Genomic DNA, 17,193 nt, shown 5'->3' with positions numbered 1-17,193 from the left:
GGTAAGCAAGGTGGGGAATAGGGAAGGGGGTCTTCATATTTCTTATTATTTAATATCAGTGTGGAAATGGATTTCCACAATCAGCTGATCCATCCTCTCATTTAAAGATATAGAACCTGAGGCTGACAGCCATTAAGTGACTAGATTCTAGTCTTCAGGGCTGCTAATATCATATTCTTTCTACTGTGTTAGTATTTTCCAAAGTGTGGTATATGTCCCTCCAGTGGGATAAGAATTGGATTTAAAGTACTAAAACAACCTACATTTTTATTATCATTGTTACATATATATTCTAATATGGTTTAGAAAAATATAACTAGCACATTAAACCCATTTGATAAATATCAAAAATATTGTTGCTTATGATGAGGTTCTTTTATTTTGTTTTAAGTAAACTGACCAGAGGAAAACTATAGGTAAGTAACTATATGAATCATAGTGTGAATATGACAAAAATGACAATGGTTAGAGGTAAATGACTGAGTTTGGGAAACATTTCTCTACATCAGGTGGTAGTAGATTATGGCCTGATGTGGCCCACCATCTGTTTTTGTCCAGCCCTCAAGCAAAGAATGGTTTTTAAATTTTTAAGTGACCAGGAAAAATTTTTTTAAAGAATTACATTTCTTGGCATGTAAAAATCATATGAAATAAAAAAATATCAGTGTCCAAAAAGTTTCACTGGAAAGTAGCCATGCCTACACATTTATATATCTCTGGCTGCTTTTGTAAACAACAGCAGAGTTGAGAAGTTGCAACAGACCACAGTATGGCCAGCAGAGTACAAAATATTTACCTTCTGGTTCTATATTATGCTACCCACTTCATCAAGTTAAATCTCTGTGTAAGCCTACACCCCTGGAAATGTACAGATTTATTAATAAACCCATTTAAATTGTTTTAGTAGAAAGAGCCTCGGTTATGTGAACTGAAGGCTTTGGGCTTCAGTTTCAAAATTTATTAAGCAGAAGTGGTTGGATTAAATTACCTCTAAGATCACTCCTGGCTCATCTGAAATTCTGCACTCTGTGCAATGATCCTTCATTGTGTATAGATTTGGAATCACACAGGGAATTTTAATTAAAGTATTCATAACTATAATCATATAACAGAAAGTTCAGATAGCCAGACAAGGTGGGAGATAGGAAAACCGATAAAGGAAGTTTTCTTCAAAAATTTCTAAAAGCTCGTGTTGTCTCCAACAATATCAAAATCTGTTAAGAAAAGAGTCTCTTACCTCCACTAAACCTTGCAAAATCCTGACACACATGACGCAGCCGTAGTGCGCCCTGGCTGCAGACGGAATGAACATGTTCAAGGTTGATGTGAAGAAGATGGCAGCCCCAAAGACCCTGAGAGACCAAAACACTGTGTTACTGGGCAGGCCCACCATGGATGTGGCACATTAGTTAGACATCAGGAACAAATCTACCAGTTCATGGAAGATCACTGTATAAATTAATAGAGAAATAGATGTGTTAGGGTCTGGTGTGTGCCATGCTAGACTGTCAGGCTGCTTTGATTCCCCAGCTCCAGTCCTTGGGCCAATAATGGGAAGGTTTGGGGCAGTACAGGGGTGTTCTGCCTAGATAAGATCCAGAAGCTGGAGACTTAGCTACATGAGGTAAACCTACTGGAGACCCACCATTCTTCTAGATTCTGCCTGAATGATCCATTCTGACTACTACCTCATGACTTCTGCACATTTGGGTTGGATCTCCTGCTTCTCAGTTCTGCCCTCATGTTAGCAGATGGGGATACCAACTATCTGAGAAGCATGCTGTGTCCTGGGACCAGCCAAGCAGAGGACAGGCCGGGTACCTGTCTCAGCCCCCCAGCTTTCTGCCAAGTACTGTGTGTCTCCTCTTTGCCTTGACAGGAGTGTCCCAGGAAAAGAGAGTGGGCATCATTTTATTTCTTTCTTCACATGCTAATGATGCCTCAGATCTTTTATATTCTGGGAAATCTTATTATACGTTATTTCTTTTTAGGGCAGAAGTGTCAATAGTGACTTCAAAGACCATAGGAACCAGGATTTTATCACTTTTTAAGAAGCATACAACAGGCAAGTGACAATAAATAAAGGACACAAATTAGATAAGAACATAAGTAAAATATGAGTCATGCTCAGAGAAATGACTTTATATATGGATATGACTTTCAGACTTTTTTTGTTGATCCATAAAACAAAATAAATTTTATATTGCAACCCAACACACACTCATACACACAGATGCAACCAAAACAATTTCCAAAATACGATTCTAAAATGTGCAATGAGCTAAGATATTTTCTATTCTATTTGATTATCTTTCCTTCTATTTCTCTCTCTTTTTAGAAAAATAGATATTGGTAAATCACTATTGATTTTATTGCCATCTAATAAGTTCTGTTTTAGAGTTTGAAAAATACTGCTTTATAAAATATACACTTCAAAAAATCCATTTAAGTCAATTACAATTAGAAATGACCTGGAAATAATTAGTACACTCCTAGTACACTCCTTTTCTAGTACATATACATATTACATATCTTCCAAGTGGCCATCACTTTTTGCTTCAATACTTTTAGTAACAGAGAACTACTACTCCTTGAGGCAGGTCATTTTTTCTTGGACCTACTTTTATTTGCTCAAACACCTCCTATAGAACCCTAAGGGTATGAAAGACATCTTACAGTCTAGAAACAAGCCCCTCCTACTCACATGACAAAACCAGTATAGTACAGGATAATATCAACATAGTAAACAGCATCACAGAATATCATTGGTCAAAGGGAACTCAGACACAATCTAATCCATGTTTCATTTCACAGATGAGGAAATGGAGGTCCAGGGAAAAAGAGGAACTCAGTAGAGGTTACCAAGTGAGTTACTTAGGGTCCAGAAACTGTTTCTCCAGACTCAGATGCAGTTGATTTTTTTTTTCAACTACATTATCAGTTAAAGAATTGTGAGATAGATTAAACAAAAAAGTAAACAAAAAGATTCTTAAGAACAGGATGATATAAGATCAATGTCTGTGAATCATATCTTTAGGAATGACTTCTATCTTTCATTCTGCACCCCTAAACTGAGAGCCAGTTGTGCAGAATTGATAAAAGCATACAAAGCCACATTATGATCTGTGTAGCACTCATGTTAAGTCAATTTATCTTACCTGTTCGCAGCAAATTTATTTGAAATGAAACCACCTGGAATTTGTGTCACAATATAACCCCAGAAAAAAGATCCATGGATAAGGCCCACCGTCTCTGGATCCCAGTTAAATTGTGCTGTCTGGAAATGACAAATCAGATACACTTGGTTTGTAAGAAAACACTTGCCTGTCATCATTCACTGATGATCTTATACAATAACCCTACAAAGTCTTTCTTTCCCTCCTTTAAATTCAGAAAGTATTTTTAAATTTTTTAATCTGTATTGGGGTACAGCAGATTAACAATGCTGTGATAGTTTCAGGTGAACAGTGAAGGGATATTCAGGAAATATTGATGGGGGGCCTCAATGACAGCAGGGACACAGCAAAGTCCTTGTCATTGAGCTCAACTTCTAGTGAGAGAAAGGAGAGACTATCAACAAGTTAAAAAAAATGATGAAGGCTAAGAAGAAAATAAAACAACTTGTAAAGAAAACAAAAGGTAAATTCTAGGTTTACTGGGTTATTTAGGTACCAGTTTAGTCAGAATGACAGTCATGCCTCTCTTTTCTTTATGAAGATAATAAAACCTACCTATCCATAGGATGTCTGGGGATAAATGCCATGAATATTTCTAGTAGGTTATTCCTCTGCTTAGAGATTTTTGCATTTAACACATTAGGATAATGCCTGGAGCACAGTGTAGACTCAGTAAATGTTAGCAGCTATTGTTGTCATTCTGATGATGACAATGGCAACAAAACGCCCTTACACAACTCTCAGACCAATGAAGCCTTTCCTCACTTTCTTTCCCAGCAAAGTAACTCACCCTTTTCAGATTTCTTACAAATCTCCCTCCTCTGAGGAAGCTCCTCAGTCACCCTGAATTGAAATGGTCATTTTTCCTAGGCGTTGGTCCACAGACCTCTGTTCTTGCAATCATGGCACCCACCCTGCTCCCAAACTAGCCTGTCACATGTCCATTTCCCACATGAGGTGGCAGGTGACTCTAAGGTGGCAGCTGTGTCCTTTTGACTTTATAACCTCTGTACCTAAAACAAGGGTCTACAACATAGAAGGTGCAAGTAAATACTTGCCAAATTAATGAATGGCTTTGTAAAGCATTGGTATCAAAATCCAAGATGTTCCTATTATGGAGTAAGAGTTCTTAATTATCAACATAGTACCTTTTATGAATTTTCATCACATTTTGTTTTCCTATCACAAATTGTCATGTACTTATTTGCTCATTTATTCAATATGCACCGTGTGCTTCCTGTGTGCCAGGTCAGGTGATAGTATAAATACAAACTCAAGTGTTGCCTTTGCCTTCTAGGAGATCACAGTGCAGGTAATATTGGCTTGTGCTCTGCACTGTAGTTCCCATTTTGCAGACTAGGAAGTTGAAGCTCAAGAGTAAAATGAACCTAACCATCATTCATTCAAATCAGTTCACCAAATTTTTATTTTATGCTACCAAGTGCCACACATTGTACTAGACACTGGGCACATAGTGAACAACAGCAGTAATTGCTGTTTTCACAAGATGTCAGTGGGGATGGCAGGGAGTATATACAGGTGTTCACTGTGTTAGATGGTAATCAGAGAGGAAGAAAGAAATGTGGACAGAGAAGGGGAACAGGAAATGTTGGGTAGGAGTGAAGTAGGGAGATGTTTTACACAGAGTGGTCAGGGAAGCTTTCACTGAAGAAATGATTTCTGAGTGAACTCCTAAAGGAAGAAAGGGAGCAAGTGATGCTCTTCCTTATCGGAAGAAATTGCTTTCTAGACAAAGAAATAGCAAGTGCAAAGGCCCTGAGATAAGGATGTGTCTTGTGTGTTAGAGGAACAGCCAGATGTCAGAGGAGTTGGAGTGTGATGGATGAGGAAGGCATTAAAACAGGAGAGATTCAAGTGATGAAGGGCCTTCTAAGTCACCATAAGGACCTTGACTTTTACTCAAAGAGAGATGGAAGCACTGAGCCGAAGGACATGATTTTAAGTCACTTTCCATGTATTTCCTCTTTACAATACCTAGAGTTAATTATGTCATTTTCTATAGAAGAGGAAATTGAGATTAATTTACTTGCCCCAAGTCATAGAACCAGTTGTAAAGAAAGCCAAGACCAAGACCTCTTACCAAAAGACCATATTCTTTCCATTGCTCTGGAGACTTGACTTTCTCACTAAGAAGTAGAGACTAGACTTCCTTGCCTTGAGTCACAGAATGCTCCCAAGAAACCAAAGATCCAAGACAGAGGGATCCACTTCATTCAACAACTAACTGTCAATCACATGGTCCCCTGCTCATGTCTTGCCCTCTGACAGAATGGTGCTTCTTTCCATTTGGACAAAGTTACCTGAAGAAAAGTACTTGTGCCTGCCAAGAACTGACTTTCACTATCATTGAGTCCATGAGAATCATAATGGTCCTATGTATGAATTCTTATAATAAACCAGGTGCTACATCAGAGATGGTATTAGGCTGAAAAAATGGTCCCCAAAGATACATGCACAAAACCCCCAGAATCTATAGATGCTGTCTTATTTGAGAAAAATGTTTTGCTGATGTGATAAAGTCAAGGATTTCTAGGTGAGTTTTTCTGGATTATCTAACTGGGCCCTAAATCTGATGACAAATGTCCTTGTAAGAGAAAGGCAGGGGGAGACTTGAGACATAAGAGGAAAGAAGGCCATGTGAAGATGGAGGCAGAGACTAGAGTGATGCTGCCACAAGCCAAGGAACACTCGGAGCCACCAAAGCTGGAAAAGGCAAAGATGGATTCTCCCCTGGAGCCTTTGGAGGGAGTGTGGCTCCCTCCAATGCCGAGTTGATTTCTGGCCTCCCTGACTATGAGAGACTAAATTCCCATTGTTTTTAAGCCACATGTTCATGGTCATTTGTTACAGCAGCCTTAGGAAAGTAATAGAGTTGTTCAATATATTGGTACCAGATTATCTTGTTTGATCTGCAGTCAGGCCTTTTATTCCCATTTCACAATACAAAGCAATGAGACTTAGTAAAGAATTTCTAGAAGTGCCAGGTTCTACCTCCCTGCTCACATTTCCTTCTAAGAGGATTCTCCTCCTCCCCTCAGTGCCAAGGGCCTCTCCCCCGTGACTGTGGATGGACACCTGAATAGAGGGAGCCAACGTATAGGCTGGACTCTCTCTGTCTCTCTCTCTCCTTTCTCTTTCTCTCTCTCTCTAATCTGAACCCAGAGATTCTAGTTAGACAATACTGCACACTTGAAACAAGTTCCATTGGAGTCAGGGCCAAGTAAGTCAGCTCCCCAGCAAGGCAACGGCTTGAGGAACTTCGGCTTTGGAGAGCAGTGAGATACCATGGAAAAGAAAAAACAGTCCAGGAAGAGACCTGGGAGAATGGAGCCGACTCAGGGAGAAGCAGACGCAAGACCCTGAAAGGCCAGAAAGTTGGAGAGTAAGCTGAGGATTTCCTAGTTCCCATGAGGTCCAGTTCCACTCTGCCCCTCCTGACTCCTTCTCCCCACAGTGCGGTACAGCCTGGATCTCAGTCCCTCCTCAGGCTGGCTCCCTTGTCTGGGGCACAGACTGCACAAGCATACATGGCAGATAGCTTTCCACCCTTCACTTTCCTGAGATCCCCAAAGCCCTACAGTCATGTACTTTTTAACTTGAGCTGGTTTCCCATTTCTGTTCTTTGCAACCAGCAATCCCTAACCAGGACAGAAGGGCAACTTGCTCAAGGTTCCAGAGCTAATAAACAACAGAGTCAAATTTGAAACCAGGTCTGGCAGATTCCAAAGCCCGATTCTTCTTAACCCTACATGATTCATGAGGAGTTTGGATTTTTCCTGAGGGTAATGAGAACTAATCTCCAAGTTTCTCAGACTTCAGTCATTTATTGCTTACCACATGCCAGACACTGTTCTATATGATTCACATGTTTTAAAACTCATAATTATTAAACTAAAAAAATGATTATGTTTCACACATCAACTGAAGCTACCGTTTATACTATCAGAATATATCAGACTATCAGAATATATGCCAGTTATTTGCAAGGCCTACCTATTTATACCTGGAGTAGGAAATGGAACCCACTCCAATATTCTTGCCTGGAAAATTCCATGGACAGAGGAGCCTGGCAGGCTATACAGTGTATGGGGCTGCAAATAGTCAGACACGACTGAGCAACTGAGCACACACACCTATCCATACTACTTACTTTTCTCCCTCTACTGAAAATAAAGATTTAAAAAATATCTCAGTGCAAAATATCTAGTTTTTCTCCAATAAAGCCAACAAAATAAAATTACCAGCCATTGAGAGGCTTTCTTAATACAATTAGTGAAATCTTTGTCCTTGGGTTGAACATGCTCAGATGGTATCTCAGCTTTGTTCTATTTGGATAAGTGAGAAATGGCCTGCTATAAATTGGAACTTCTGAAATGCTACTAAACTCTTACTTATGATGCCAGAGAAAATGATGTAAAGCATATTTTAGATCTTAATCAGTTTCTCTAAGACTCCAGAGGGCAAAACCATAGAAACTAGAGAGCACACACAACATTGTTTCTTAAGTTTATCAAAATGCCTTTTCCATTTGCCTCAAAGCAAATTCTGTTGACCTAGGCCTATCTTTTCATGCAACAAACAAATGCAAACCAGCATCTCATTTTGATCCAGGCCTTAGCAGACAAGTTTAATTAGCTGCCTTTCCTCACAAAAGGCTGCCAGAATGCATGTGATACACATCTGAAACCTCATTAATGTCCATCATTCTTTATTTTCAAACTGTATGACATCCTTCTTATACCTCTACTGCCCTCCCTGCCCCTCTCCCCCAAAATAAACAACCAGGATATCCTTTTAAAAACAGATTCAACTGTGGCATAAAAAAGAGAATGGTTAGAAGAATCTCCATGGTACCCTTTTCTTCTGGTAGAATAATCTCTTAGTTAAAAAAGAAAAAGGGCTGGGGAATCTGCAGGCCAACTAAAGAGACTTCTTTTTAATGAACTGAAATCAGTATTTGGCAGAAACTGTTCCAGGTAATGCTGATAGACACAGCATGAAGGAAAGCATTCTGCAGTTAAGCCCAGGAAATAAGGCACACCATGGCCCACTCGGAGATTCTCAGAGGACGCAGCACAGTAAAGGTTCCTAGTTCATATGACACCTTCTTCAAAGCACAGCCTACAGAACAGTGGTGTCCAGACACCAGTTTGGGAAACTCTGATCTAAATGCTTTCCCAAACATGGGTAGAGACTGGAGAACTATTAGAAGTCTCTCTGCAAGAAAGGAACCCTCCTGCACTGTTGGTGGGAATGTAAATTGGTACAGCCATTATGGAGAACAATATGGAGGTTCCTTAACAAACCACACATAGAGCTACCTTATGACCCTGCAATCCTACTCCTGGGCATATATGTGGAGAAAAATATGATCCGAAAGGATACATACACCCCAGTGTTCATGGCAGCAGTTCACAATAGCCAAGGCATGTGTGTGTGTGTATGTGTGTCTGTGCTTAGTCACTCAGTCATGTCCAACCCTTTGCAACCACATGGACTGTAGCCCACCAGACTCCTTTGTCAATGGGGATTCTCCAGGCAAGAATACTAGAGCGGGTTACCATGCCCTCCTGCAGGGGACCTTCCCAACCCAGGTCTCCCGCACTGCAGGCAGATTCTTTACCATCTGAGCCACCACGGAAGCCCCAGCCAAGACATGGAAGCAACCTAAATGTCCATCAACAGAGAAATGGATGAAGAAGATGTGGTACGTATACATGATGGGATATTCAGCCATTAAAAAGAATGAAATAATGCTACATGCAGCAACAGGGATGGACTGAGTGTCATACTGAGTGAAGTAAATCAGATCAGAAAGAGGAGAAATATTTGATATCCTTTATACATGGAATCTAAAAAAAAAAAAAAAAAAGGATATAAATGAACTTACTTACAAAACAGAAAGAGACTCACAGACTTAGAAAACAAACTTGTGGTTGCCAGGGCTTGGGGAGAAGGGGTAGTAAGTACTTTGGGAAGGTCATGTACACAGTGCTAGAAGTCCCTCTGCAAACAGATGGATTTCCACATGAGTCACTCCAGTGTGTGCATTCAACACAATGAAACAGATATATTGGGTATCCACTGGGCATACGTTTTTGTTTTATTCTCCCATAATCTCAATACTTCTCAAGGCTTATCATTTAAGAAACAAACCAGATTTCATCTTTTCAGTGGTTCATGAAAACAGTACTGTTTAAGTGACATCACTATAGGCTTGCTTATGACTACAAGAGCCTTTGAATGGGGCCTTCTGCCTCTGTTCACTCCAGTCCTGATCCACTGGATCCACAGGGAGATGACTGGCTGGACAGTGATCATCCTGGAGTATGGATCTGATGGTACCATTTCTCTGCTTAAAGTCCACGCCTGACTCCCCTTAGACTTGCCGGGCTCTCCACGACCTAACCCCACTTTACCTGTTGCCTCCTTCTTTTGATGCTTACCTCATTCTATCCTTTTACCAGGATTCTTAACTGGAGTCTGTGGATGGAATCCTGTGGATCTATGAACTTGAATGGGGAAAAATCAGCATCTTTATTGCTACTAACTAATAAAGCAGCATTTCCTATAATTGTGAATGTAAGCAACAAACCCCAGTCATATTATCAGGACTTGTGATTCTATTACTAGAGGAAATTGTAAATATGTTCTATCCCATGATGGCTGTTGTCATTATCTCAAATTATTGTTCACCCTTCAAACACCAAAATTACAGAAATTATTAGACCCATTGCTAGATTTTGTCATCTGATGTGTTCATAAAGAGACCCATAAGTTTCTATATCACAAATTCAATTCTTAGTTTGTTATCTGTATTTAAAATAATTGGTTTCCTTTGTGATCCTATGTGTTTTTTAAAGTTTTATTTTATTTACTTATTTATTTAAGTCGCTCCTGGTGGGCTGCCGTCTATGGGGTCGCACAGAGTCGGACATGACTGAAGCGACTTAGCAGCAGCAGCAGCAGCATGTGGCATGGGGGATCTTAGATCCCCACCCGGGCATCAAACCCTCATCTCCTGCAGTGGAAGTGCAGAGTCTTAACCACCGGACCACCAAGGAAGTCCCCTGTGTGTTTTACGTTAAGAATTTAAAACATTAATACAGCTGTTGCTAAAAGACACTGACATGGACAGACACTGACCTGAATTTCCGGTTTTCCATCAACATATACAGTGCTGTTATTGACCATTTCCACAATGGCAACTCCAAGATTGCACCGAATGCCAAAGGAAATGCAGAACCCCAGCCCACTCATGATAGCAATGATGTAGCGCTTGGGGACCCCACAGCAGTGGCAGTCACAGAGTGGGGGCTTCTGCCTGGGCGTCTGCACTGGCCTCCCTTCTTCATTCAGCTCAATGTTAACTTCTTCCTCATTGGTCCCATCAAGTTTCCTACAGCGGGCAAATGGACAGGGAAGAAAGACCAGGATTACAAAGTATACTAGGCAAGAAGAAAAAGTGTACCAAGAAAGAAAAAGGAAAACTCAGAGTAGGATGCATCCTGCATGTTTTAACATCATCATCATTATTACTAAAATAAATTATACTGGTTAAAATTTACTGATATTCTGGATATTGTGTTGCACCCTTATAGACATTAACTTATTTTAATCTCATAACAGCTACACAAGGTAGATAGTGTTATCTTGTCCATTTATAGACAAAAAACTAAGTCCTCTGAGGTAGGATGCAAGTTCAAGTCCAGAGTTTGTATCCTCAACAATATGCCTTACTGAATATCCTGCTGAAAGAGTATCTATAAACTTCATCCACATGACATGACCTAGCTGACTATTATGTTTGACTTTAATTTTAATGTCACTTGAAGCCTGCTAAAAGATATACAGCAAAAAATCGATTTATTTTCAGATTCTTTTTTCTTCTTTTTCTAAGTCTTAATACAATACTAGGTAAGGAGGTACATTTTCTATCACAGCACAAACCAGTTGGTTGTGTATCTGTTCTTTCTTAAGTGGTTCTAAGGTGATTCTCTGGCACTTTTTAAACAGAGAGCATGATTTCTCATTGAGTCCCATAAATTCAGATTATGGCAGTCCATTGCAGTGAATTTACTCTCTTCTTTAAAAAAAAAAAAAAGTAATTGGGAAAACTGAACACTATCTGTCAATAATAAAAGGAGCTGTTTGCATCACCACACGTACCATAACCCTTCTGAAGATGGCCGATTAAGGTCCAAGTCTTTGTAAAAATAAGCAAAGCTTATATGTTTTCAAGAGTATCATATTCATTAATAACTAATACAATGTCTAACAGACTACATAGAAACACAAATAATTTGCCCACCAATTCATAGCAGAGATCATCATAGTAGCTTCTTATGACTCAAGCAAATAAGGTTAAAGCACATATAGAGAGAGCCTGGACAGGGAAGCCTGGCGTGCTGCGGTCCATGGGGTTGCAAAGAGTCGGACACGACTGAGCAACTGAACTGTGCTGAGAGAGAGCAAATGTACTGGATTTAATTCAGCTCATCAAATATTTACTGAGTGCCTACTGTGTGTCAGGCACTATACTGAGTGTTATGGAAGAATAAAGAAAGTGACCCGGTTTCTGACCTCCTTCAGCTCTTAGAGGAAGAAAGACACATACACAGTTGTAATTGCTGGATGATGTAGGTTTTCTTGAAATCAAGGTGAAGTGCAGTGATAAAACAGGAAAGGAACTTTCAATTTTAATTTGTGAGGTCTGAATGGTAGCTTAATAAATATGCAAGAATATGGAAGTAATCGGAAGAGAACATCAACCTCCCAATGCACTTTTGTAACCTACCTGCGTGTGTGCTGATGTGTTCTATGTTTTCTTCTACGGTTGTCTTCCAAGCCTCTAGCTAAGGCCAACCTCTTTCCCTGGGCACTAGATCTCATTGCCTCTCATGTACTCAAGGAAATCCTTATCCACATATTTCATCAATTATTTCTCCTCTCTACTAGAACATTCCTACTGTCTACAAATATGCCCTTATTTGTCCCACATCAACATTTAAAATAAAAACACTTTCTCTTTCAGCTACCTGCCTATTTCTCACCTTCCTCTTATAGAAAAACTCAGAAGTCAGTGTCTCACTTCCCTTTGTCCCATTCTCTCTTGTACACACTCCAAACAGGTATATCTCCCAACCTGTCCACCAAAATTGTTCTTCTTGGGCTATCAATGCCCTCCACGTGGTTCAGTTCAGTTCAGTCGCTCAGTCATATCTGACTCTTTGTAACCCCATGGACTGCAGCATTCCAGGCTTCCCTATCCATCAGCAATTCCTGGAGCTTGCGCAAACTCATGTCCATTGAGTCGGTGATGCTATCCAACCATCTCATCCTCTGTCATCCCCTTCTCCTCCCGCCTTCAATATTTCCCAGCATCAGGGTCTTTTCCAGTGAGTCAACCATGAGTCCACATGGTTCAACCCAAAGGCTCTTTCCAGTCCTCATCTAGTTGACCTGTGAGCAGCACTTGACACTACTGATTATTCTTTCTTCCTTGACGACTTTGATTCCTTCACAGATACTACACTCACTTGGTGGTCCTTCTAATCCCTGCAACACTCCTGTTTTGTCTCTTAAGCTGAGTTGTTACCTCCTCAACCTGTAAACACTGGGATGCCCAGAGCTCAGTTTATAGATCTCTTTTGTTTTCTGTCTGTACTTTCTAGGTGACCTCACTCATCTCTGGGCTTTAGACACCATGCATATGCTAACAGATTTCAATTTTCATATCTAGATTTATTTGACATCTTTGTAGACACATGATCAGCATCTCAAACCTAACATATCCAAATTGAGTTCCTCTAAAAAAAAAAGTTAATTCCTGAAGCTTTTCACATTCCAAGTAATGACAATTTTGTTCCTTTGGTTGCTCAGAAAAAAAAACTTGAGTGACACCCTGGATGTATCTCTTCTCCAATCTCCATCCAATCTATGCATCAGCGTCCCTTAGTTTGAATTTGTACTCTTCCATTTACTTAGTTGTGGGACTTTGGCCTAGTTAACCTCTCTGAGCTTTCTTCCCAGGTGGCACTAGTGGTAAAAGAACCTGCCTGCCAATGCAAGAGATGTAAGAGACATGGGTTCAATTCATGGGTTGGGAAGATCCCCTGGAGGAGGGCGTGGCAACCTATTCCAGTATTCTTGCCTGGAGTATCCCATGCACAGGGGAGCCTAGTATGCTGCAGTCTGTGGGGTCACAGAGAGTTGGACACAACTTAGCAACTACACAACAACAGCACAGATCATTTAGAACAGAACTTGATACATGTGCCAGCTATTTTTATTACATTAATCCTCATAACCACTTACTGAGTCCACTCTGCTAGGATGAGCATAAATGCCAGTTACTGCCATTTATATTGATATCTAAGAGTTATTTAGATCATAAGACTCTTTATAATGTGCAGCCCCAGTGGTATCCATGAATTTCTGGCATGAATGAATATAATACTTATCTTATAGAGCTGTGGTTAAGATTAAATGAATTTCTACCACCAGATAGTTGATTTGAGTGGTAGCACAGTGTAATGAGTAAGAAAGATGGGCTCAAAATGTCTGGTCTGAAACCCAGCTCTGCCACTTACAAACTGTGTCGCCTTGGGCGACTTACTTAACCTCTCTGTGCCACAGTTTTCTCATCCGTAAAACTGTGATTATAATTGGCCCTCCCTCATAGGGTTGTTAATAGAATTAATGGTACCTGGAACATAGTGTTATTACTATCATTCACTACACATAAGCAATTAGAGAACATTCATCATTTAAGCTGAAAAAAGTCTGTATATCAGTTTCTGGACATTAATTTCCAAATGCAATGCCTTCTATCTGTTCCAAGAGTGGACGATAAGTGAATGCATCATCTCCCTACATTTCAAAAATATTAATGTACCTTTAGCTGATGAATTGCTCAGCTGCTTCTTATCAATGACTCTGCTCTCCAGGAAGACTGACAGTGTCTGGCTGTAATCAGCCCCATGGTTGGACTCCAGACACTTGTCTATGCATTTACCTCTCCCTTGCATTTACCTCTCCCTATGCATTTACCATGAGGAAGACCCCACAGTTCAAAAGTATACAGAAAATTCCATTCAGATGATGATCTTAGTAGTAAACATTATTAGACATCTATGATTTATACTGATTGCTAAGTTAGAAAGTCGGGATTCTTAACTTCCCAATGTTCCTGCCCCTTACAAAACAGAAAACATTTCTTTGTGACTTTTTTATTACACTGGATCCTGTTGACTGGTTTTACGTAAAAATCAACGATGAGAGGAAACATCCATTACATACCAGGTTCTGGGCAAAGCATTATATATACATATATATATATATATATTTATCTTATAGACTTGAGGTTAACACCAAGTGTTAAAACAGCAGAGCTGTTTTTGCTGGAGGAGCCCTAATTCTGGAGCTCTGCTCAAAGACCACCAGAGTTGAGGATCACTTCAGATTGCCAGTCAGTTAATGCCTACCTCTGTCAATAATTTCTCTCCAGGGATCACTGAAAGACGAGGTATGAATTTAGCTTTATTCTAAAACCAATCATTCTATAATTACGAGAACAATGATAACATCTAGCATGTATTAAGTGTGCTCTCTATCTAGAACTATGATAGCAGGGTTTTTTTTTTTTTAATTGTTCAGTGAGCCAATTCTGAGAAAACTCTTCAGAGTAATAGACACATAGCTTAATTTGGGGTTGAAGTCGCACAACTTGGAAATTACTGATTTTGTTATATCCCTAAAGCAAACCAATCTGGTAAACAAAAGGATATTCAAGTGGATCATTCAATCAAACATAGTAAAACCAGCACTTAGGACTGAGAAAAGTGATTAAATCTTAAAAAGCAGCTAAAGTTGAAAAAGAACACTCCTAAGTATTTATATAAAGCTAAATAGTTGTCATAACTTGAATATGTCAATTAAGCCACTGTGCTTCCTTTTGCATTTTTAATTAAATGAAACACCACCATAAAAAGATGTTACCCGGGAGTGCTCCACAGAAGAATAAAACACTCTTAAAAGAAAAGGTTATTATAATCATTTCCTGTGTTTAGCTAGTTTATCCTGCTGTCACTGAGGTAGGTTTTCATTTATACATGAAAATTCAGTGTAGTTCTGACTGAAACTTTTTGTTTTTACTTACCAAAGTAATAAGGTACCCAACTCAGTTCTCTTGCTAAGCTCACCAAAGGGATACAGTGGAAAAATTAACACTGGCAGGAGTCTATGTATTATAAAACACAAGAAGTGGAATGAATCTGTGGGCTAGTTTTTAAATTTATGAGAAAACATAGATAGAAAAGTTAAAAGCAGATGCCAAGGGAAATTTTCATTCATCATAATTAGAAATAATGATAAAAATTTTATCAAAGTTATTTTCACATTTATTTACATCAAAGAAATTAAAAGAATCATTTTACCTTGCACATAAGAACTGCTTATTAATTCATTTATAAAACCTAGGAGGGCATTTACTATGTCTATTTTAAAAGCCACAAATTAAATATCACATCAATTCATTCATTTATAGCAAATTCTCCTTTCAATAATAATATATTTTACTTTAAAAAAAAAGATCTATTTTTTTGTTTGGACAAAAACATTCAATTCAGCGACACCACTTAACACTTTCCCATTTAATCATGTAAGATTTTCTGTTTTAAATACTAATTTTTAAAGTTACTTTCTTCATATTATTGTGCAATAATCCTTCTTTTTGAAAACTATACAATCAAGAACCACTTCATACAGTTTATATTACAAGCTTATACAATTTGAAAATACCTAATTTTCATCTGCAGTGAAAAATTCTTAAAAATTATTTCAACTCAAAGCATAACCATGCAAAGTGGTTCCTGGTTTTGTTGTTACTATTGAATTAACATAAAGTGTTATATCCCCAAATATTTTCTAATTCAATGACAAACACATAACTTGCAATATTACTGTGTCCAATAAGTGCTAATCTTGCTGCATAAACGGAGTGCTTGTCTTGGTGTTTTCCTAATTTAACCTTATCCTTTTGATGCATCTTCTTTTCCTCCAGGTGTAGTCTGTTGGAGCTGGAAGTGGCTTCAGAAGCCCTTTATTCTGACCCTCCCACTCCTTTTTAAAATGTAGCTTTAAAAACATGAGAAAAATTCTTTCAAACACCATCAGCAATGTGAAGCTACTCTGAAATAAATCTAAAGTTTGCATTCAGACTTTACCTTTGTAAAATCCCCAACGAATCTCCCACAGCGTTCTTCACTCCCTCCTTTCCAGGTTTCAAAATTTTTTCTTTGAAGGTATTGAATGCTTTAAAAGGCATTGTGATACCGGGGTACCTCCAAGCCTTCAACAGTCAGTCTCAGGAACTCTCATCCTTCATTTCCAGCATGGGGATCACTCTGCTTTCCTCCATGAACACCTGGAAGTCAGTTCTCAGGGAGGTGACTATTTAAAATCAAAAAGGCATGAAACCCAGCCCAGATCTTTCCAGATGAGACACAACACCCGCGCCCCCAAACAGGAGAGGCCAGATGATCTGTGACTGGGAATTCAGCCCCTCTCAGCTCCCAGCTCAGCAGCAGCCTGTGGTGCTGTCTCAGGCAGCCACTCTCAGGCTGAGTGCAGCCCGGCTCCCTCCCTGGGCCGCAGCTGGAGAAGCTAAAGGGGGCTCCAGCCCATGAAGTGTCCTGCGACCAGCGAAAGCCTCTGCAGCCTACCTCCAGCCCCTCCTGCTGCTTCTGACCACATTCCCTTCCTGCCTCACTCAGCTCAGCTGTGGCTTTCACTGAGGGATCCTTTCCAAGGTGATGCCATAGTAACCGGCACAATACCTGTCCCTTGGCCGCTGGGCTTATTAATGGCTCTCAGCCAGAGCAAGCACCCAGGGCGAAGTGTGTTAAACACCCACAAGTCCTCTGCTTTTCTGAGGTCTGGCCCCCAAGACAGGCTCTCAGTCACTGCATTAGGGCCTTTTATGCCTCTCTTGGGT

General features: G+C 39.6%; 1 protein-coding gene and 1 long non-coding RNA gene across 3 annotated transcripts in view; one reads left to right on the top strand and one right to left on the bottom strand.

Annotated features, from left to right (window-relative positions):
* The window catches only part of SLC17A8 (solute carrier family 17 member 8), a 40,193-nt gene extending 23,223 nt beyond the window's left edge, over positions 1-16,970 (bottom strand). The window contains exons 1-4 of one of the 2 annotated variants that reach the window (XM_086400889.1): positions 16,424-16,970; positions 10,344-10,596; positions 3,159-3,277; positions 1,238-1,352 (exon numbers count right to left, since the gene is read on the bottom strand). In XM_086400889.1, the coding sequence (XP_086257015.1) occupies positions 1,238-1,352; positions 3,159-3,277; positions 10,344-10,596; positions 16,424-16,524 (588 nt within the window). In that variant the 5' untranslated portion in view covers positions 16,525-16,970. Of the gene's footprint in view, positions 1-1,237; positions 1,353-3,158; positions 3,278-9,643; positions 9,710-10,343; positions 10,597-16,423 lie in introns of those variants that run through there. The other variant, XM_086400890.1, reaches the window with a different exon arrangement.
* Positions 9,655-10,764, top strand: LOC147372287 (uncharacterized). The gene is made up of 2 exons (XR_015163978.1): positions 9,655-9,779; positions 10,089-10,764. It is a non-coding gene; the product is annotated as an uncharacterized LOC147372287 (long non-coding RNA).
* Positions 16,971-17,193: the final 223 nt, after the last annotated feature.

Source organism: Bos grunniens, chromosome 5 (genome assembly GCF_055505025.1).
Source record: "Bos grunniens cultivar Pamir isolate PY7600 chromosome 5, Bosgru_T2T1.0, whole genome shotgun sequence".
Classification (NCBI taxonomy): Eukaryota; Metazoa; Chordata; class Mammalia; order Artiodactyla; family Bovidae; genus Bos; species Bos grunniens.
The sequence above is the reverse complement of the archived record's forward strand: the minus strand, read 5'-3'. Positions and strand labels throughout refer to the sequence as shown.